This window comes from Halyomorpha halys, unplaced genomic scaffold, assembly GCF_000696795.3.
Source record: "Halyomorpha halys isolate HHAL.00 unplaced genomic scaffold, Hhal_1.1 Scaffold145.1, whole genome shotgun sequence".
NCBI classification, from domain to species: domain Eukaryota; kingdom Metazoa; phylum Arthropoda; class Insecta; order Hemiptera; family Pentatomidae; genus Halyomorpha; species Halyomorpha halys.
The window spans coordinates 713,137-736,193 of record NW_027115461.1 but is presented as its reverse complement, the minus strand read 5'-3'; the positions used below and the strand labels follow the sequence as shown (position 1 = coordinate 736,193).

At 29.3% G+C, this 23,057-nt stretch overlaps 3 protein-coding genes across 4 annotated transcripts in view; 1 reads left to right on the top strand and 2 right to left on the bottom strand.

Moving 5' to 3' along the window:
• The window catches only part of obe (obelus), a 61,151-nt gene extending 53,729 nt beyond the window's left edge, over positions 1 to 7,422 (bottom strand). Inside the window, exons 1-4 of the mRNA XM_014417041.3 lie at positions 7,113 to 7,422; positions 4,505 to 4,614; positions 2,196 to 2,341; positions 22 to 285 (exon numbers count right to left, since the gene is read on the bottom strand). Coding sequence (XP_014272527.1) covers positions 22 to 285; positions 2,196 to 2,341; positions 4,505 to 4,614; positions 7,113 to 7,273 — 681 coding nt within the window. The 5' untranslated portion in view covers positions 7,274 to 7,422. The remainder of the gene's footprint in view (positions 1 to 21; positions 286 to 2,195; positions 2,342 to 4,504; positions 4,615 to 7,112) is intronic.
• A 228-nt stretch (positions 7,423 to 7,650) lies between these two features.
• Positions 7,651 to 15,161, top strand: LOC106678483 (uncharacterized). Of its 2 annotated transcripts, XM_014417003.3 has the most exons (4): positions 7,651 to 7,830; positions 7,904 to 8,025; positions 11,430 to 11,596; positions 14,059 to 15,161. In XM_014417003.3, exons 1-3 carry the CDS (start codon positions 7,762 to 7,764, stop codon positions 11,569 to 11,571), a joined length of 333 nt encoding a protein of 110 aa, XP_014272489.1. In that variant the 5' UTR covers positions 7,651 to 7,761; the 3' UTR covers positions 11,572 to 11,596; positions 14,059 to 15,161. The 2 variants fall into 2 exon arrangements, with proteins under 2 accessions (XP_014272489.1, XP_014272488.1); XM_014417002.3 differs by lacking the exon at positions 14,059 to 15,161 and having other exon boundaries at positions 7,652 to 7,830; positions 11,430 to 13,142.
• Positions 15,162 to 15,256: 95 nt separating this feature from the next.
• Positions 15,257 to 21,037, bottom strand: Rrp46 (exosome complex component Rrp46). Its single transcript, XM_014416985.3, has 5 exons — positions 20,357 to 21,037; positions 19,207 to 19,320; positions 18,544 to 18,665; positions 16,655 to 16,795; positions 15,257 to 15,496 (listed from the first exon to the last, which is right to left on the bottom strand). The coding sequence occupies exons 1-5, from the start codon at positions 20,445 to 20,447 to the stop codon at positions 15,314 to 15,316; spliced, it is 651 nt and encodes a 216-aa protein (XP_014272471.1). The 5' UTR covers positions 20,448 to 21,037; the 3' UTR covers positions 15,257 to 15,313.
• Between the last annotated feature and the right edge of the window lie 2,020 nt (positions 21,038 to 23,057).

The window sequence follows — 23,057 nt, the reverse complement described above, 5'->3', positions numbered from 1 at the left end:
TTATATAAGAAATAAACATACTAATCCTTTATCTCCAGATACTTCTTCTTTTTCAACAGGTTTATTATATACCATTGAAAAATTTTCTATAATATTTTTTTGTTGATTAAGATCGGTAAGAAAGCTTGTGTCTGGAGGGATCCATTTCGTAGGTGGATTAAATATAATATGGCCTCCCCAGAGTGATTTCTCATTTTGGCGATCGTCATCACTTTTATTTTCAAATCCCTGTTTGATTTTATCAATACACTCATCAGTTAGCTCATCGATAACTTGATTTACAACCTAAAAAAAAAATTATTAAAATTAAAACAAACTAAGGTGACTAACTGGTAATTTTAATAGAACGTAGCAGTAAATTGAAACAAAATTTTTGAAATTCAACTTTAACTTTTAAAACGATGTTAGAATAAATACTTACATTAAATTAAGAAAAAATAAAAATTTTTAAAAATTTTAAAGAATAGTGAGCACTATAAAAGCATTGTATGCAGCATTCGGACTCTCAAGTAAACATCAAAATTACATTAATGGACCAAATGTACATGGACATAGTCAAACCATTTAACAAACACACTATATGCAAATTAAAAATGTCCGAAAACCTTATTTATATATTAGTAAGCTGCCAGATTTACAAAGACTATCGACAACAATATCTACCACATATCACCCAACACAATAGAACCCAGATCAGCGAATAATTAAGATCTACTCATTTTTTTGTTATAAAAAAAATTCATTTCTATTTCTGCATTTGTTACATAGCACACGAAACTGAACAGCTCGATCAATCTAAAAGTTAATTCTCAGCATAATCACTAAAATATGCACTTGAATCAAATAAAACATATAAATTCATTTTTTAAATAAAATAAATTGTATCCATTTAAGTCACAAACACTATTTATTAATACTTTAAAAGTCTTAACGTTTCGGCCAACCTGGCCATCCTGACTAACATTGTTCATAAATAAGTGATAATATTATAACATAATTTGAAATGAAAAGTTTTTAAATTAAATGAAAAAGAGAAAAAAAATAGGTTAATTTGACTAAGACTATTAGATCTGGGCAGAATAGTCGGCAAAATTTTTAATAGTAACATGTTAGGCTATGAATTTATAGATAAGATTGCCCTGGAGGATGGTGAGGTTAGACAAAACGTTAGGCATTCAAAACTCATGTTTTGTCCTATCTTCAGAATTTTACACTATAATTACATTATGAGGTGTAGATAGTTGACCGTAGATTAATAAGTGGAGAAGATGGTCGGAGGGTGCGATCAGTAAAAAAAAACACGAATAAACAAAAAATTATTTATTCCTGCTGACGTTTCGACCTGAATTTCAGGTCTTCATCAGAGCTATAAAACAAAAAGGGATAACAACCATCATTCAGAAAAATATAAAAATAAACTAACATATCTTGGAAATATACAGAACAATGAATTGAAAATAAAAAATAGTTGATTAATAATTGATATTAATTGATTTTTTAATTTAAATTCATTGTTATGTATATTTCCAAATTTGTTAGTTTATTGTTTATTTTTATGTTTCTCTGAATGATGGTTGTTAGCTCTTTTTGTTTTATAGCCCTGAAATTCATGTCGAAACTTCGACATGAATAAATAATTTTTTGTTTATTTGTGTTTTTTTGCTGACCGCATCCCCCGAACATCTTCTCCACTTATATATAATATAAATTCATATTTTTTTCACCTCTATTTCTTGTTCCTGCCATTATCTTTTTTTTTTTTTTAAATGAAATTATTTTATTTGATATCTCAGATATAGTATTTATTTACATCAAGTTGTATTCACCCATCTATAGAACACCATATACCATCAATTCTATTTTTTTATGGAATAATCATATGCATATTCTGGTCCTATGGATATAGAAGATATTTTGTCATTATTATTTTGATTGTTTAATCGTTTATTTTTATCCGTATCGAGGCAGAATTGTTTTCCTCTTGAACATAATTACTTATAAACATGGAATATTAAATACATTATGGTCAACTCTATTTATATGGGGACTTTTCCCAAGGATAAATAAAATTAAATAATACAGTATTTATCTTAACAAAATATAAGAATATTATTTAAATATATATTTTCATGAGCAACACTGAATAAAACATTTACAACAAAATGAAAAAAAAAAAAATAATAATAAGCACATACCGAACAGATCTGGTTAACAGTGGTAAAGCTAACATTGCCATATAATTGTTTAATAAGAGTACAATGTTTATTAAGAGCCTTTTTCTTATCCATAAAAAGGCGAAAAATAAATATCGCAGTTTCATCAACTAATTTTTGTTCTCCACCTACAACAAAAATAATAATTATTGAATGATATATCAAAACTGTTAAATATTGGTGGAAGGTAAATGGTTATGGATCAATATAGGACTCCAACAGGAGTCTTGGACCGACAAAAGAAAAAGAAGAAAAATGGTTATGGATAATAATACTATTATAAAGTACATGAGAAAAATTATGAATAAAAGAAGAATAAAGAGATCATCTTGAGAAATACAAGGATGAAACCAGAGGAGATACAATTACAATAGAAATCACACCAAATGACTCCAATTCTCAAACCTAAATTAAAGTTTATTTATAATATTAAAGCTTATTATTTATTACTCAAAGGAAATTGTAACACCAAAAATAATACAAGGACCAACAAACAACAAGGAAAACCTCATGTCTTGTTCGATTTTAATAATTTTTTGGCTGATATTCCTCAAAGCAATATCCTCGATCCCATCCTCTACACCGTCTATACAACTGGCATCCTAACCAATCCTAACACTATCCTCACCACGTATACCGATGACACATGTGTGCTCGCAGATAATAATAACTCTTTAATTGCATCCCAAACTCTCCAATCCACATCACAACCCTCGAAGAATGGTTTCGAAATTGGAGGATCAAAATAAATCCCATCAAATCACCTTTACTCTTTGTCGTAAACCTGCCGACTGCCCCACAGTATACTTTAATAATGTTAAACCCTGTAGAATAGATCCACTACCTTAGACTTCATCTGGGCAAATGACTAACTTGGAATCCTCATACAAGACTGAAAACTTCATGGTTCTGACTATTACAACTTAGACAAACGGTCTAAACTTCCAATCCATTAGAAAAAAAATATGGATTTGGGCTTTGGGGCTCCACTAAACCTTCATATTCTCCTCATTTCCAATCCTTACAATCCAAAACCCTTCGTAAAATCCTCAATGCTCCTTACTTTGTCACAAATAAAATCATCCATAAAGATCGCAATATTCCATATGCAACCGATCTAGCCCGAACCAGATATCAATCCTTCCAGTATAAGATCACTAATCACCAAACCCACTAGTTTCTAACCTATCTTCCTCTTACATTCCAAACAATCTTCCAACGCGCCTGAAAAGAAGATGGCCTCGAGACTTTCTGAAGTAGAAATATTATTAGAGTTTTACCCATTAGTAGTTTCACTAGAGAGCCTGAATCACACCATTATGATCTAACATCAAATTTACTAGAACTATTTTTCTGTAAATACAGTTATAAATGTCAATAAATAATATAAATAAAATAATTTTTTAACTTAAGTCTCCTCTTCCCCATTTAGTAAATGTTTCTAAGGCAAGATAGATAAGAACGTCGATAATTCAGAACGTCTTAGGGTCTAGGAAGCCCCCCCCTTCCATTTTTGGTGTTATGATCTCCTTCAAGATATTTTGACTCAGAGTTGGGCAAATATTATTTGAATGACAAGAGACAAATACTTTTTTATTCCTGAATTTTCTACTCGAATAATCAATTATTCGTACAAAAAAATATGATCAACCGTCCGATTACTTTTTATTCGTGAATTTTCTACTCGAATAATCAATTATTCGTACAAAAACATATGATCAACCATCCGAATACTTTTTCATTTGTCATTGTTTTACATGCATAATCAATTATTCGGGCAAAACAATTCGAATAACCATTTGAATACTTTTGTATTCGTCCATTTTATAGAAAAATAATCTCTTATTCGAAAAAATTAAATGATTAACCATCCGAATACGTTTGTATTTGTATAAAGATGACATTTTTTGTCTTACAGCTATACATAAATATATTTTATGATCGCATATTGATTAATTTTAACTTTTCTGATTTCTAACATATAAGGGTCCATTTTTATGTTTTGGGATATGTAGAATATGAAAATAATATCGATTTAGTTATCGCGTATCGATTTATTTTAAATTTCTTGATTTCTAACATGTTAGGGTCCCTTTATATATCATGAAATATGCAGAATATGAGAATGCTATCGATTTTATGACCACGTATCGATTAATTTTAACTTTCTTGATTTCTAACAGTTAAAAACTATTTGTTCTTTTTTGACCGCAACCCTGACCATTTTCTTACATTATTATTTATTTATTATTTTTAAAATTAATATTTCCAATAAATAAAATACTACATACCACAGATTGTTTTTGCTAGTTCTTGTAAATGAGAGAGGTCACTGGATACTTGTGGTGACATACACGAATGTCCTTCAATTATCTTCTTAAGATCAGGCCATGAAAATTTGCTGAAAATTGTTTTTGAAAGTATTAGGATCAGTGTACCAACATATTAATCAATTAAAAATTATAAAAAATATACATATTTTTTCGGCAAGTGGATGTCTTATACAAGGGGGAAGTAGTTTTGAAAGGATCGATAAGTTTAAATATCTAGGAACAGATTTAACCAATGTCAACAAGATAGAAGAGGAAATAAGGACAAGAATCAGGAACGGAAATAAATGTTACTGGTGCTCCTGGAGGTATTCCAAAATAGAGAGAAACCCTGAATCCTTAAAATAAGGGTATAAAGCAAATACATACCATTTTCATGTAAGGTAGTGAGGCATGAACCCTAACCAAGCAGCAGGAGAGGTTGCTGATTACATGGGAGAGAAATATTCTGAGAATATGCGGCCTGACCAAAGAAGGAAGTCACTAACACATAAAACCTATGCAGAAATAAAGGACCTTCATGGGGAAACCTGATATAGTTACTTGCATCATAAAGGGGATAAGATGGATGGGTCACGTTTATCGCATGAATCACAAAAGACTCCCAAAACAAATATTGGAAGAACGTACAGAAGGAAAAAGGGGAAGAGGCAGGCCTAGACAACAATGGATGAACGATGTGGAGGAAGACTTGAAGTCACTGGATATGAGACATTGGAGAGGAGTGGCAGGGGACCACGATGAATGAAGGAAAATAGTAGGGAAGGCTCCTTCAAGGACCATAGCACTAGGAGGAGATATATATTTTTTATTACGATACTTCAGCTATTTTAAGGAAAGACTAGAACGTGAACTTATCCAGTCATAAAATGGAGTTATTTTTTCTAATAATTAACTTATCAATTTTTTTAAATGATACATCAATCATTGCCAATAGTTATCTAGTTGAAGTATGTTGTGGAACTAACTGAATTAACTTAACTCAGGTTTTACAGAATTTATGGTAGACAAGTTGAAGTACTCACACCATGTAAATAAATAAACTAGTTTATTTATTTATAAACCTCTTTGTATCGAAAGAGGTACCAGATTCTTGAACTGATAGTGTTCTTAATGACTTAATGCCAGGGACTCAATTTTTAGTCTTGAGTGGAAACAGGAAGCTCTGTTTCCCAATATGGCCGGTACTGCAACAGCCAACAGAGGGTCAGGTGTTCAATACTTTGTAAGGAAGTACTGATTCTTGAACAACAGTAAGACAAGTTTATTTGTTTATGATCACTCTCAACAACCATGTTTTTAATCTAACTAAGGATAGCCACTTTACAGAGGATGGGTATGCTCCAGAAGGGCTTCCAAACCTTCAGTGTCAAGTAACAGAGTAAATAAATATCTGCCCCAGCTAGCTTCAAACCTGGGTCCAGAAAAGATAGTAATACAGCTCCTTACTCATTGAGCTATTCCATAATGATAATACTAACTAATTATCTTTCAATACAAAATCTACTGTACTAAGCCATCAATTGAAACTGGTACATTAAGCACAGCAAGATTTATATCAGGTTACCTCGCTCCCTAAACTGCTCCCATAAAAATTATAATCAATATTTGAATTATAATCTTTTCTTTTATTTTTTAACTTAAAGATTATAATTGATATTTATATTGTAATCTTTAAGCATAAATATTACAATCCACTCTTTCACAGTAACTATAAATGATATGATTCCCTTATGCCTTCAGTATAAAATAATATATGTTTTTTGTTCTTTAAAAGATACTTAATAATGATTTAGAGCAATGAAGACTTTTTCTTGTTATAATTCCAAATAAAACATTATTCTAGAGAAAATTATTCAATTAAAATACAATTACCAAAATGAAAGGTACTAACTGCCTAGTTTACAATGTGTAATTTAGATTATGACCAGGAACAAATAAATAGGTATTAAAGAAGTTAGTCAGGAGTGTAATCAGAGATTAAAACACACAACTTAATGAAATTTAGGTATTCATTTGGTAAAGAAAAAAAAAGTCAATAAGAACATAAATATACAAATATTATTTATTCATGCTCGACCATAGTTTTAGGTCGAAACATTAGCATGAACAAATGATTTTTGTTTATTTATGTTCTTCTTACTGACCGCACCCCCCGACCATCTTCTCCAACTATTAATCTACGGTCAACTATCTACACCTCATTAGTAAATTTGACAGGACAGAGAAATAAAATATAAGGTATAAGTACCAACTTAAGGACTGTGTGTGTTAAAGTAATTTACTTGATTATATTTTTCAATTCAAATATAATATCATGGAGATATAGGACATCCAATACCGTTATGTGAGTACAAAAATGGTTAAAGGAAAGTTTTGAGGGTAGAAGATGGAAGGGATGAGATATTAGCTCTTCAAAGATAACATTTCTAATCCTGATTTATAATGAAAAAATTGGTTTATTTTTAACAGAAATATTTAAAATACTTAAAATTAAAAAACTTCCATACATGTTAATCTAGAATTTTAAATTAATTAGGATTAAACCATGAACTAAATGATAATTTACTTGTGTCTTTCCAAAGGTTTGACAGAGGCATTATCAATAAGATCCTTTCTTGGTTCTAGTCGTGTAAAAGATCTTAGATATCTTGTTAATCTTGGAAGCGGTTTGGTTTCTATTCTAGAAGAATACTGTTTGCAGTCAAATGCTGTCATTAAACCATCCATTTTAAATTGCCTTGATAAAATGGATTAGTTAATCTTAACCCAATAGCTAAGATAATATTTTTTAACATAAGTAAAACAGGCTATAAAATGAATGCTCTATTACACAAAATGGGCAACTAAATTGAATCAAATATATATAACCTCCGTCTAGGCTTTTAACAATCGATTTAAATCATGATTATTTTTTAATAATTTTACTAAACATAGTAATGAAGAAGACATATTAAATATTGCTTTATTTACAAAACGGCCTCTAGAAATTTTTTTTCTCGTTATATTCAACATCTAACCCAAAGAGCCGAAAAATCTTTATACAAATATCATACTTTATATAATGAATCGATGTATATAACGCACTTTTGACGTTTCGAAAGTGAACCAAAAATTAACCTTCCTATTGTTGTATTTTGAACTAGCGGTGAAATATTGATGGTTTACATTGTTTTAAACTTTGTCTTTTGGGAATTATTGACAGTTTTATATAAAATATGAGTGATTCGGAAGAGATTGTTTTAAGCCAAAAAACATGGATTAAATCAATGGAAGCTATAGAAAAAGTACTTTAAATATTTTGTCTTGAACATATTACATTACGATTCACACATATATATAATACATATGTTATTATAGGATGGATTCAGAGAAGGTTTTGAAGCTGGAAGAGACAAGAATTTCCAAATTGGGTTTGACATTGGTTTTAAAAATGGATTTGAACTTTGCCATGATAGAGCCTTACAAGCTACCAAAAAACTGTGAGTATCAGAGAAGCATTAACTGATTTATTTTTTATATCTTACATACTGTATATTTATTATTGAAACCCACATTTTCAGTCAAGACTCACACTCTTATTTTGTATTGTGAAAAGTTATAATAATTCAGAAATTAAATCACAAGGGAATTACTGGTAAAAAAATTTTACTATGTTTGTTTTCTAACATGATTCAATACTGTCAGCAGACCCTTAGGCAGTGTAGTGCAGTTTTCTGTCACAAATTCTGTATGGTTTGCTAGTAGTTTTGAATTGTGTTGTAAAACATCTTATTTAGTCATAAAAATTTATACCTATGTATATTATATTGTTAAGTCTGGATTATAATGGAACTGCTCTGGATAGCATTGACAAAAGGCATTTTGATAAATGAGTTGGTATGTACATAGTGAGGCTCTGATAACACCTGCTTATATTGAAAGAATATTAAATCAACGATTCCCCAACCATGACACTTTCAAGTAAAATAAAATGGGCATCCAATGGTTTTTTAATTAGGAGGTTATTGTTTATAGAAAAAAGAAAGAAAGAAGGAAATGAGAACTTACGGTTTATGTACCAATCAAGTAAAAAGAGAGGGATTTGTCCTCCTATTTTAGAAATGGAGAAATTGCCAACAATAACTTCTGTAGTATCTCAGGGTATACGAGTATATTTTTAAAAAATTGGTAATGAAATACAATCAAATACCTTAAGGGGTACTTTGTAAGAAAGTACTGTTTTTTGAACAACGGTCCTGCCAAGAGTTAAATGTTCAACTACCAGTTTTTCCCCCAATTGAGGGAATTTACTTTACAGAAGCTTGGTGTTTCTCTTAAGAGTTCCCAAACCCACAGCTGATTCGCTCAGCAGATACTAGTGTAGTACCTTACTCACCTAGCTACCTCATTCCCATGAGATAATGTAGAATTTATTAATCATTTGTTTTATCAATTACCTGAATAGATAGGTGTGGAAAGTTAAAAAAACATAAGAAAATTGTATTCCAAATTATAATCACATCCTTACAATTTTGCCCAAATAGTCCGAGGACTCTGTTAAGATTCCCATGGTAAGATAAAAACACTGGCGATATCTACGTAGACAAAAGGGATTATGGGGGAAAACAAAAACACAAGCGATACGTTTAGACGAGGGGGCTTTGGTTTCGTGAAGGGGAATCTTCAGCACGTCCTGGATAAGAGAGTTGTGGCATTACATCGTTAGAGATTATATCTCTATAATTCTGGTGACACGGTGACCGGAATGGAAATATTGGACAACCTTGTGTTCTGCCAGGAGTACACCCAAAGACTACGTGGGGTTCAAACTAAATTTTATTTTAATATCACTTTTATATTCCTTTTTGCAGTAATGTAAATAATAGTTGATGAATCCTTTTCTTTCCTTTTTCATTCTGTGTACATATATTTCTTCTTATCATTAAACTTTTGTACATATAGTTCTGTTCATTCTTATGCATGTACACTGCTTTCAACTTTTTAATTTTACCTATGTTTTTTTTATTATGTTTACTTAATATTTCGATAATTCAACAGGTGGAAGGTAACACCCCTAGGTTTTCTGTTATTTACATGTAAAGGTATTCACCAGTGGTTATAATTCGATTATTATTTATATAAGGGTATATTTTGGGCATATTGTTTTGGGGTTTTCGTTATTTCCAAGGAAAAAATAACGTGGGTCCTAAGGAGCAATTTATTCTTTATTGTTTTGTCTTTTTTCCCTTTTGGCGATTATACTTTTTTTTTTATTGTTTTCCTTTAACTCACCCCCTTCTCCGCTGAGCGTGGGCAAGTATAAACAATATATATATAACTAAGGATAGTTTAAATAATAGATTTTATAGACATTAGATAAATTAATAGATAATAAGCATATATAAGAGTTATTAGCTAGGTTATAATGTTTTTATTAAACATCCTGAGAATGGAGGAATATCCCAAAACTGCAATTAAACTAGCATGTTATTAAAATAATTAATTAGTTAATAGAATAAAGGAAAGTTCATATATGGAAGATTTTTTATTACTCTATAAGAAGAATCATTAAACATTTGTAGTTAACTAGCAGACTCAGCAATGCTTCGCTATTGCTATATTTGAGGATGTATATATAGATTAATTGAACACTATTCAAACTTTGATATCAATTAATATGTAGATGAAGTGATAAGGCTGTAACTATAGTAACATAAATAGTAATAGCTAACTTTGTTATATAATTGTTTTTTATAACAATTTGATCATGTATGATATTGTCTTATATATACTACATAAAATAATGAATAGTTTTTATTTATTAACTCACATTGTGCTTCAATATTAGTACTGTACTGAAACAATTCAGACTGAGTGACCTATCAAAGTGTGATACAAGATTTTTTAGAAGTGAAACAAAGTTGGTAGTTGTTTTTAGCACATCGAGAAACCTTTAAATATGAATTAAAAAAAAAAATCGGAAAATAAAAGTTTTTGGCCCAAAATTTTCGCCTGAATTGGCCTTCCATTTCTTATGAAAAATAAATAAAGAATTAAATTCAACATGACTCGACCAATCTACAACAAATTCGACAGTGGTTTCTTTTAGGGCTCTATAAACTGCAACAAAGGGCACCAACCGGGTCTAATTAAACAAATTAGAGTCGGAGATATAAAATAAAATGTTTGAAAAGTTTTTCTTTATTTGAAACTAATATTTCGCCTTTATATGGGTATCAAATCTAAACTTTGTTAATGTAGGTTAGTAGAGGAGACATTAAGCTTTCCAGCGGTTGTATAAATGTAGGAATTGAATAAAATGCAGAGGAGTTTTCATAAAAATTATATAAACAATGGTCTCTGGAATATTAAAAAAAAAAATTTCAAATAAATCAAGGTGAAAAATTATATCTTCAAAAAATGGTATTTCAGAGTACACTAAAAATGTTTTTTATGTTTTTTCCTAAAAAAAAATTTTGTTGACCTATTTTACTGAAATACTCATTATAAATATATTTTAGTTTTTAGCGAATAAACAATCATTTAATAGAATCATTAATATTTTTTTCTTTTTCATCAGAAAGAGGGAAATCGATTGACATACAATAATCATATAAACATTATATACTTTTTGAGGTATGCACCAAAATTGCTTAATTTTGTTATCAATTTTATTTTTAATGAAAAAATGGGACAGCCTATAACCTTCCCAGGAATATCCTGCTCATTTAGCAAAAAGCCCCACCAGAATCGGATGAACAGTGTGGCATTGCATCAAGTACAAACAAACAAAAGTTGCTCTTTATATATTAGAATTCCATAGCCTTAAGAATAATTAACATATATTATTTTCAATTCTTATGATCATCCATGTTGTCAACAATTATTTTTAATAATATTTTAGGATGAGTGAAAAGTTGACTGCTATGTATGAATCACCTAATGAAAACTGTGTTATTTGTTCGATGGAAAATGAAGACGAAATGATGCAGCTATCTCTAGAAGATATCATAGAAAAACAAAAACTTTCAATTGTTCAGTCTTGACTAATTTGTATATTAAAAAAAAAATGTAAGTTAATTAGATAATTGTTTTTATATAAGAACAGTTACACAATTATGATAACGAGTAAACCTGAGGTGCAAGAAATTATTGAACTTACTCACTTCATATCTCATGGAGCCCAATTTTTAAGCTATTAAGTTTTTATTGATGATGGTAATTATATGTCTTAATTTTCAAAATAAAAATATAATGAAATTATTCTTGAACAAATGAGAAAATAAGCTTTCCAATTAAAGAAATAGATTGGAGAAGTTTGTCGAGGGTGCGGTCAGCAAAGAACAACATAAATAAACAAAACCATATTTATTTATTTTATGCCGACGTTTCGACCTGAGTTTCAGATCTTCATCAGGGCTATAGAACAAAAGAGATAACAACAACATTTAGAGCAACATACAATTGAAAAGGAATAGTATACAAATAAATTTAGAATTATACAAAATATTGATGATTTTTAATATTATTTTTACATGGCAATATATTTTAGTTGTTCTTTGCTGACCGCAGCCCCCGACAAACTTCTCCAATCATTAATCTACGGTCAACTATCTACATCTTAATAAAGAAATAGATGATGATGATGAGTGTGGATAATATATATGAGAAGATGGTTAGGGTTCGGTCAGAAAATAAAACAATAAGTAAAAAAATTATTTATTAGTGCCAACGTTTCGGCCAAAATTTGTAGTCTTCGTCAGGGCTGCTTGGAAGAGATGGGAAATCCGTGTAATTGAATAAAAATAATCTCTTCCCAGCAATCTTCTCATATGTATAAAGAAATAGATTATCGCTCATGAAAATAATCAGGAAACAAATCTGTGATAACAGTTATGTGATTATAATTTATTTTATATTTTGTACATGAAGATTTGGATTAATAATATAAAATTCATTAAATAGCTAGTGCATATTATAATTTTTAAGTCAACAATTATATTATTTCTTAGATATGGCTGCCTTTTGTTCTGCATCGGTAATTCCTTATAATTGTTTCCCGTTTAATGGCTTAAATAAAACAAGTTTTACCAGAAGTTATTAAAATTTAGATTATTTTTAAAAATAAAAAATTTAAACAGGGACAGAGATTTTCTATTAAAAATAAATCAGATTTTCTAACTGAATCCCCCATGAAATTTATGTTTCAAGCTCTGTTTGTTTTAATGTTTATTCTTTCTGGCAACATTTGTGATATTTTTAATTTCACATATTTTTAAATGTTCACCATTTTTACAATTTGATGTATTTTATATTTCCCAATTTATTTTACATATTTATAAATTTTTTATATATCAATGGTCATTGATTGGTTTTTTAAAATGTAAAGATGCATATCTCACTTTCGAATGTATTGTGATGAGAAAGATGAGTATGTACAATTATAATAACCATTTTGATTAAATGTACATTTTTTTAAATCTTGTTTTATTCATTAAACAATTGTTTATGGTATTTTATTTACTTTTTAGGTTTAATTTTCTCATTTTAATTTTTTTATATTAAAATATTTATGTTTTTATAGTATATTTATTTAAAATAAATGCATATTTATGTACATATTTTGACTTTTTTAGCACATCAGAATTTCTCCCCTGTTGAATGTGTGAAACTAATAACTCTTATTTCAGACAATGCCTTATAGGACTAAGCATTTATTTAACAGGTTTCTCCTGCTTATTCTGAATCTCTAAACATAAAGTTTAGTAAAATATAGAATTTGAAGAACCTGCTCCCATATTTATTGAAGTATGGAAAAATATTGACCTATTAAGTTCCTGTAGGATGAAAATAACTTTTATTGATAAGATAGCGGTAAATATTAACAAGGAGGTGATAATAGTTGACTGTTCGGTCAGGGGATGCGGTCAGAAAAGTAAACACAAATAAACAAGAAACTTATTTATTTGTGCCTGAATTTTAGGTCTAACAGGGCTAAACTCTAACAATACAAAAAAGAGATAACAACACTAAGAGAAACATAAAAATAAAGGAAAATAATTAACAAATAAATTTGGAAATCCAATTATGAAGTGCATTCAAAAGTTAATATTTATATAAGAAGATGGTCAGAGGTTGTGGTCGGCAGATAAACACAAATTAACAAAAAACATTTATTTGTGCTGTTTCAAACTGAATTTCAGGTCTTCATCAGGGCTAAAAAAACATAAAATATTAACAGTTGGATTAGTAGTTAATTTTTTTTTTTTTCGTACCCTCCTGAAAAGATTTTAATTGGTATTTATAGCTGGGATACCTTGGATTGCCTTTTGGCATTATAAGGTTTGGTGAGGGGTCCAATGAAAGTTGTAAACTTGGTTGACTTACGCCAGTGGATTATTGGAACGGGAGGAGCCATGGAACAATCAAAAATTGTGATTTAATTTAATTACATTTATTTTATTCATATTATTTTAACTGGAATTTAGTTATTTGAGAAGAAAAATGTGTATTTTATTTGTGTTGTTAATTAGGTAATAGAGACAGTTGCAAAGAATTGATAATCGTTGCTAAGAGGTCGCCTAGCAACGGACCAACCAGCTTCGTTTTTAGTTGAGTTCCAGCTAATTAGTGGCCATGACAATGTGTAACCAACCTTGGACCATTGCAGCGGTGTATTTAGATACAGAGCTGCGACCTACACATCTTGACAAGCAAAATATCTTCCTCTGACCTATCGAAATGGACAAACCTTTCATTGACCAGTATTTATTTTATATTGTTTGTTTGTTTTTGTAAATTAGTTTATTTTCATCTTCATAATATATTTAGCTAGTTTTATTTTGTTTAAGATGTTTTGTTTACTTGTATTCATTATTTTAGTTTAAGTTTTATAAATGTTATATTAACCAAATAAATGTTTATATCCGAACCAGCTAGTTGTTTTGTTCTTTTAAAGCTTTTCAACAAAAAGACATTGTCAATTTGAGGTGGCTTTAGCAACAGGCTTAATAAATGTTTTTATTATTTTAGACGTTACTTATCATTTACTTTTTCTTCCACACCTTTCATTATATTTATAGTTATAAAATAGTTAACTATTTGTTGTTATATTTTGACCACATCCCTGACCATCTTCTTCATAATTTGAAATAATATGGTCAATCATGCATATACATAATTATAATTCTTATAACTATTTTTTTTTTTTTACTAACTTATTTATTAATAGATTATTACTGTAACATTGTAAATAGTTAGGGATCTTTTTGTCTGATACTGAACCAACAAGTCATCAAAAGAAACTCAAATGGTTAAATGTAAAACCCTTCAGGCCGATCTGGTAATAAAAAAAAAAGCACAAGTTTTTACGTTGTGTTATCTATTTTTCCTTTTTCTTCTCCTTGATTACTCTTTGATTATTCTAGTAAGCGTTCTACCACCAGATAACAAGTATAATAACAAAGTGACTCAGTATAGTTCAAGAATATTGTATTCAATTAAAGGACAAAGAAGTTAAACTTTTTTATTTTAATTTTTCTAAATTAATCCTTTTCAACTTATAACTTTTAGTAATTGATATCAATTATAAATTCTGCCCAATAAATAAAGTTATCTAATCCTAAAATATGATTTATGATCAAGTCCCAAGACAACTCTTTGCAATAAATTCTGTACAAATATTTTAAGCTAAATGGGTCAAACAGAAGTGACAAACAAAATTACCATTAATTAATTAAAAATATTTATTAACAAAAAATATTTACAACACTTAATTACAAAAACTACTCATAGAGTGCTGGCATATTTCTTTACAATACTTTTATAGTAGTCGAAAAGATTTTGAACAGCTGATTTACAAATCAAAACTGCTTTTTCATAAATTTCCAAGCTGCATTCTCCTTCAACATGAGCTGCTACTATGTTGTACTTAACGTTTTCAAATCCAAGAGTAATCACTATTTTCGCTGTCTGGAACAAAATAAAAATGTTTTATATCATTGTTGGGGCGTGGGGTCTTTCGTGATTGAAAAACCTATCTATATTATAAAAAACCTATCTCTTCCCCAGATTATAAAGATTTGCGGGTTAGGTTAAAAAAATGGAGGACCTGAAAATAATGTCATAAAAAAAAAAAAATAATAATGAAGAAAAAAGAAATAATAATAAAAATAACCTTACAAGTGATATATAAAGATTTAATGACAACAAAATACAAGGAAATGAAAATAAAAGAAATTATCATATACAAATTTACATAAATTATAAAGCAGTAAAATATTTATATTAGTATACAAACTAAAAACTTATTTCAATTTTAATAAAGAAATAATTAAGTCTTTTAATGATTTGAAACAAAAAAACAAAACTTGAGGTTTGGTGAAAAAATAATCACTCACAGTAGGTGGCCATGGGTTTCAATATGCGCATATCAACAATACATCTTCAGTCTAATATATCTCACTCAAGATGGCCACCTTCATGCTAGTAATGATAAAACAGGTTGAAATATAATGGGTGAGGGCCGTTCGCAAGAGGATACCCCAAAACACAGGTTGACTCAATAATGGCCGTGTGTCAGTGAGTGAGAAATCAAAAAACCAGGCAGCACCGAACACAGATTGATTGAACAATAATGGCGGTGCATAAGTGGCTGAGAACTCAAACTAGATAGCTACAAACACAGGTTGAATGAACAGTGGCTGGTGAGTCGGTGAGAGAAAATGGCTGGATCCCAGACCACTCCAATGCCTCTTAAATACTCACTGCCCACTGCCTTATCAGCAACTATACCATGGTCCACTGCCTTCGGTATTTTTGTACACATGCTACACCTCAACAATGTATTTATGTATACACACACACTACAATAAACCTTATATCCCTTATTTTATATAACAGATTTAAATACAAAGTAACTCAAGTTAAAAATAAATAAACTTATAATTAACAAAATAAAAACGCATTTGGAAATTAAAAATTAAACTAAACTTTTGGGCTTTAACAACCATCATGAGCTAGTATTTGAGAACATCTGTTTGTGTTTGATTGAGGATCACTGTCAAGAGAATTACAAATCTATTAAAGAATAAGACCAAAAGACAGGTTAAATGAATAAAGGATAATTACCTCCGTCACTTTCTTATCGGGATCTAAGATGAAATTATTGCCTTCGTCTACAGCACACGTTACTGCAGCCACAAGACAGCTCATTTCCAGCCCCGAGTTTATCACAGCTAGACAGGCAGCATTGATAGCAGCAGCCAACATCTGACAAATAAAGTTTCAGTTATTATTATTACAAATTTAATTCTAGATTACAACAATATTCATAAAAACTGGTGGACGAAATGTATTATACCAAGGAAATACAAAGTGTTTCTACCAAAGGCCAGATTACAAGCATGACAGACAGGGTGGGTATTTTGTCCAATCCACTAGGCAAAATAAACATAATTGGACAAAATAAACATTATTAGTGTTGGAAACTTGCATAGATAATAGGTGACCACAAGTACTGTTGGTGGCATGTATGAGAAATACTGCACCGAGGTGAGTAAATACTACAGAAATCATCAAGTGGTTAAGGATACTTATCTTCAATAAACGGTCCTTGCATACTTCAAAAACCGCTAGCTAGAAAGTTAGTATTGTGTGAAAATGTTGTACATATAATAAAGAGTTTTACAGTAAAGTTAATTAGCTTATTGGGACTTTGTATTGTACTTTTATTCTATGTATGTATTTTTTATATGTACATACTTCTGAATTGAAAACAATACAAAACTTATGGCTTAAAAAAATGAGTTATATTGGTTTGTATTTGAGTGCTACGAGTTTTATGGTGTTTCTCGCTTCAAATAGTAAAAATTTGATCAAATAAGCCAGAATTATCAATATTTGACATCTCAAAATATCTATATAAGATTTGTAATGCTCTTTTTATAAGACGCTTTGACACTCTTTTTTAAATCTCTAGTCTAAACCTGATAAATTGATTTACTTATACAGAGCCACTAAGTGACAATTATAGCGATAAATATTGAAAAAATCAAATCGGACAATTACAAAGGTTTAAAAATTTGCAGTAACATTGGTATTTAATCGCAAAAGAATCAGGACCTTACTGCAATTATCATTAGAAGAGTTTTCTCATACATCAACAGATTGCACTGAACTATCAAGTGAAAACTTGTAATTTGTAATCCAGCAATTGATATCTTTTCAAAAAGTTTCTCCAATTATTTGTTGTTTAATTTTTTTGGAAGACAAATAATACATTACAAATTTTATTCATTCAATCTAACAAACTTTAAAACATCTATAGTGTCCATTTCTAAGTCAACATAATCTATAAATAAATATCACACATCAATATTACCAACCATTATTATAATATATCATAATTATTTACAACTAAAAGATGAAACAATAACATTTAAAAATACATTAAATATAATTTAAATATTTTTAAGTTTAGCGGTTTTATCTTTGATTTGTTATCCTTGGTAATATTTAAGTGAGTTGTTTGTGATAACATTTCATTTTTTTTTTTCATTAAAATTTTTCGATAATTCTTTATACAAATTAAAACCACAAAAATAGTTCAAAATATTAATTTTAATTATCAATTACACATAAAACAAATAAAATAGTTTATGTCTACTAAATAAAACAAAAAGTAAATTAATTGATGTGAAGTGTGAGTAAATAAATGCACAATATTTTTTAACAACTTTTTACTATGTTGAGCATTGAGTTATGTGCCAACGATTTCTGATGCTACCATTATTAGGTTGAGTGAACCCATGAAGCATCTGTTAAACCAAGATAATGAACTCTTTTATGGCTAGGAGAAAATTTAGTGAGACAACATAGGCTAACTCATTTATAATTCATAAATCAAAAAGTAATAATTAAATTATTTTTCGAAGTTACTATTAATACCTTTTTAGCAGTAAAAATTCAACAGAGAACTAAATATATAAATTAAAAAAATTATAAACTAGTATACTCACAGATCCTGAGTCTTGCATTTCTTGAATCATAATGGAGATCTCATGACGACAAAATGATTTAGCAAATATTAACGCTTCACATGAACTTTGAATAATAGATTCGATTGTCTTATCATATACTCCTGTACAAAATAATTTATAAAAATACATAAACAATGGAGATAAGTGGTAATAGTTATATTAAATAAAAGTTAACATTAAGTTAAATGAAATAATATACTGCAGTAATAATTTAATAATAGAAAATCATTGGTCCTGAAGAAAAATGATGCAATTGTAAAGATTATAAAAGTGAGTTTGGGTTGATAAGATCAAAAATGCATTTACTATGTTCGTCAGTCAACATAATTATACTTAAAAATTTGCCAAGAGAGGAATTTTGTAAATACTATTATGCCGATTTACAATCTTCTAGTACATATTTTTTGAGCCGACTGAGACGAGCCAATTTAATAATATTTTACAGTTCCTTCATTGTTTTTCCAGATCAGAAAATATGGTAATATTTTAATTTTTGATTAGGTAGATGAACGAAACAAAAATGTTAGTAAAGTATGGCTGTTTTTTTATAGACTTCTTGAATTTAATAACTAAGTAAATTTATTAATGTAAATTAGAAGATCATCTAAAGAAAAAATATTTAAAATAAACTTTAACAGTTACCTTGCTTCCCTGACTTCGATCTGTAGGTGACAAAAACTGGTATGGCATCATTTTGAACTTTTTGATGTTTCACTTCTAAAGGTCCATATAAAGCAGCTAATACCACAGTATTACCTTAAAAAATAATTTTAAATAATTATAAAACATCATTAACAGTAAGCAATCTCCCACTTAAAACAATTCACCAAAACTTATATAAGGAAGGAATGATAAAAAGTTAGAAAAAAAATTGAAATATATGAAGGAAAGATATAAATAAACAATAAAAAGAAAATCATGTATAACTTTAGCACATAATTAAAAAAAAAAATTATAATGTGACTATTTATATGATTGTATGCTGTGACCATTTATATTAATAGGTTTCAAACATAAATTGTTCTTCACTGTTAAGTATGTTGTGTATGAGGCAACACAATGCAATTGGAAAGCACAACATTTTTAATGAAGTGTTTTTCTCTCTTCACACTCTGTCTCTTTCAATTTTCAAGAAAATGAGCTTCTACCAGGCTAAGACCAGGTGTACATTGAGAGGTAGGAAAGCACAAGAGGAAAACTGTGACCATCCACTATTTTCATAACACGTGTCAAAGAAACTGTGTCTCGATCTGCACCCAGCCCAAGTGGGGGATTACGGTGAGTTTTTTATTATAATATTGTTTATTTAAAATGTTAATTTAAGAATTTAAATATAGATTCCTAACAACAGGTCAGCACTATAGTGTAGAGCTACAGAATAGTAAGCAATGTTTAACAACTCATAACCTAATGGCTTGAAACTAATAATTTTACAGAAGATATATAACTGTTGGATTCTTATAGCTCAAGAGATGAACTCTCAACTTGTAATGGCTTTACCCCGCAGAATCATTGTCACCAAAGACCTTACAGATAATCAATTAAACAGTGCCCAACACCAAGCAGGAAGTACACAAATTACTGTATATCCAAAATGACAACTTAAAACAATTGCCAATAATTAAACTTAAGTTTTAATAAATTTACTCTTCTAAATTATTTGGTATCTTTATCACTATACTAAACACCCTTAATTCAGCAAATAACTAATTGAAAACATCAAAACTATTTTCAATAAATAAATGTATGAGAATGGCTAAAAACAACAAATAGATCTTAGATCAAGTATTACCTTGAGAGAGAATTGCAGAACCATCTGCTTTGCTTAAAACATTTAATTCACACTTCATCGTTCTAGCAGCTAAACCAGTACATACTTCCATTTTCAAGTTAATAGAAAAAAAACTAAGAGAAATATTCTAGAAAAAGTAATTCATAGACATTAGCAGATTGGTCTAGTATTATTCTAGACTTCGCAGTCAGTAAAATTTTAATTAACTAAGAAAATACTGAAGTGGTTAAATTTCCATATACTTAGCAATTGACATGCTTTAATGTTTTGAAATTATCTGTGGAGGTTATGAAGCTTGTAACAAAGAGCTATTCTGTTAATTACAAGTCGACATTGTAGAAACTTATATTTCTTAGTAACACTTGAGAAAACATCGTTACTTCGCTTGAATATTGACACATCTAACTAAAAAAATTCTTTAATTTTGTTTGTTATTACTTTTGTTTGAAATAGTTCATAGATTTTTCGGTCGACCAAGAGTTAATTCGTAACTCAAATAGCTTTTGAAAAGTCTGCGATAAATTTGAAATAAAATCAAAACTTTTTTTGTTCAAATACGTCAATTTTCAATCAAAGCTGTGATATCTTCTTAAAAACAGTTTTTTTTTATCCGAAGCTTCTAAAGGCTGAACCAACTAATATCAGCAAATGATTTAGAAAATGACATATTACATTATATTTTTCCGGAGAAAATAGCCATAAAATAGTGAATATTGAAGATACTGGTTGCTGAGTACAGGTGGACTGGAGTGGGCATTTGTTTGGCTGAGCACTTTATCCGTAAGTGGCAGTGTAATCAAACTAACTGTTACCTTGTTATAATTATTATTTACCTTTTCTAGTCCTTTAAACTTCACTAATTTTATTCCTTTTTTTTTAATAATCAAGATGGTGATTTGTAAAAGCTGCAATAAATCAATTGAGAGAGAAGATAAATCGAAAATTTCATGTACCAATTGTCAAAATAGAATCAACGTGTGTGGTTTCTGGAGGTCTAGAAGGAACCATAATGATAAGTTCCTATAAATTTGAAAAGGTAGTGGATTTTGTTCAACTGAAATCGCTGGTGATACAAAATAATAACCAGAATTAAAGGCAAGGATGAGGATTTCGACTGCTAACTGGTATTATTTTGGGCTTCTGTTATAAATCTTATCATGGTATTTATTCTGTCAATACTCTCATATGATTCAGAAACGTGGATTACGTCAAAAGCTGTGAACAGGAACTAATATTAAATATAAATAGAAGAACAGAGAAAAATAATCGGAAAGAGAAGACAGAGAAAGATCCTCTGTTGGATATTTGGAGCAATAATGGCAGACTTCAGTTGGAAAAGACGATCCAATCAAGGCAACTGTGGTCTGTTTTTAAAGATGAGTGTGCTGATCATGAAAATATAAAAACTGAGATAGACCCTTTGTCAGAATGGACGATGCACATATATCGTAATGAATGCTGTCAGAGCTCCTCTTAAAAACTAGGCGACGGAGAGGACCAAACTTGAGCTGGGCTGATAGTGTAACCAATGACGAAATCCCCCTTCTTGTACAATTTTTGTTGATGAAACAATACTTCTTACAATTGTACTGAAACCTTGACTCTTCATGTGTTGAAACGATCAAGATTTTCATTTTCATATACACAATTTGTGGAGATGAAACATTCACTGTCAGAATCATCGGACTCAGATCTAAGAAGTAAATATATAAGTGTGTTCCTATTTGAGATTAATCGTAATACTTTGTGCTTAGGATGAAATTGTATAAAATAGAGTGATTTGTTCGTGATTTTGTAAAAACGAGAAGCTCAGTTACAAACACGTTCGAGTTAATATTTACACTTAATGGGTTAGACATTGTTTCCGTCAGATGGTTTCATTCTCTATGGAATAATATAGTTCTTTCTTTTAAAAAAAACGGCAAGAAATGTGTTCAAATAGAAAAGTTCTGTATGAAAGTCTAGCTCCACAAGCACTTATTTTTCGAACACAACCGCAGTCAATAAGAGAAGAATATCCGATATGTAACATAGTGACTTAAATAATGTTCTCATAGAGTTGTATGAAAATAGCAAAACAATCAGAATTTATTTAAAATAATTATGTTAATAACTTAATAATAATATTTGGTATAGATCTAAATAAATGTAACAAATAGAGTGTCTAATTTTAATATTATAATAATGAAAAATTTAAAATTCAATGTGTACAAAAAACAATTAACCATTGTTACACTACACTTCTAATTAGAATATTATGTATTGAATATAGATGTTTTGGTTGTTTTATTTTGATATTAATATAGTACTAATAAATAACTAACCATTAGTTCTGCGGAGCAACCACTGTGTATGGGGTTTCGGTTTTCTCCACTAGCTTCCACCTAGTGTCGTAGTCTTGTGTAACCACCATGCGATTTCTGGCTGAGAGGATTTACATAAATTGTAGCAGGGCACATAACAATTTACGTGTCTAGATCTATATTGAGAACTTATATCAAACCTGGTTATATTTATTAGCAAGTTGTTTCCAGTCTACCTACATGTATATTTCCTCATATTTTTATTGTTATTATTTTTATATATATACTTTATAAACTAAACAATTGTTTTGAAATGTCCGTCACCCGGACTATCTTTCTCCAATATTTTTGTTTCTCTTTTGACCGAAAACCTGACCGTCTTATACAGTAAATTATTT

Bases quoted from the DNA above. Each gene is read 5' to 3' on its own strand.
- LOC106678483 (XM_014417003.3), top strand. From the start codon at position 7,762: ATGAGTGATTCGGAAGAGATTGTTTTAAGCCAAAAAACATGGATTAAA. The intron at 7,831-7,903 runs GTACTTTAAATA...ATGTTATTATAG, and splicing joins CAATGGAAGCTATAGAAAAA to GATGGATTCAGAGAAGGTTT. The intron at 8,026-11,429 runs GTGAGTATCAGA...ATAATATTTTAG, and splicing joins TTACAAGCTACCAAAAAACT to GATGAGTGAAAAGTTGACTG.
- Rrp46 (XM_014416985.3), bottom strand. From the start codon at position 20,447: ATGGAAGTATGTACTGGTTTAGCTGCTAGAACGATGAAGTGTGAATTA. The intron at 16,796-18,543 runs GTGAGTATACTA...TTTATTTGTCAG, and splicing joins AAATGCAAGACTCAGGATCT to ATGTTGGCTGCTGCTATCAA. The intron at 15,497-16,654 runs GTAATTATCCTT...ATTTTGTTCCAG, and splicing joins CCGATAAGAAAGTGACGGAG to ACAGCGAAAATAGTGATTAC.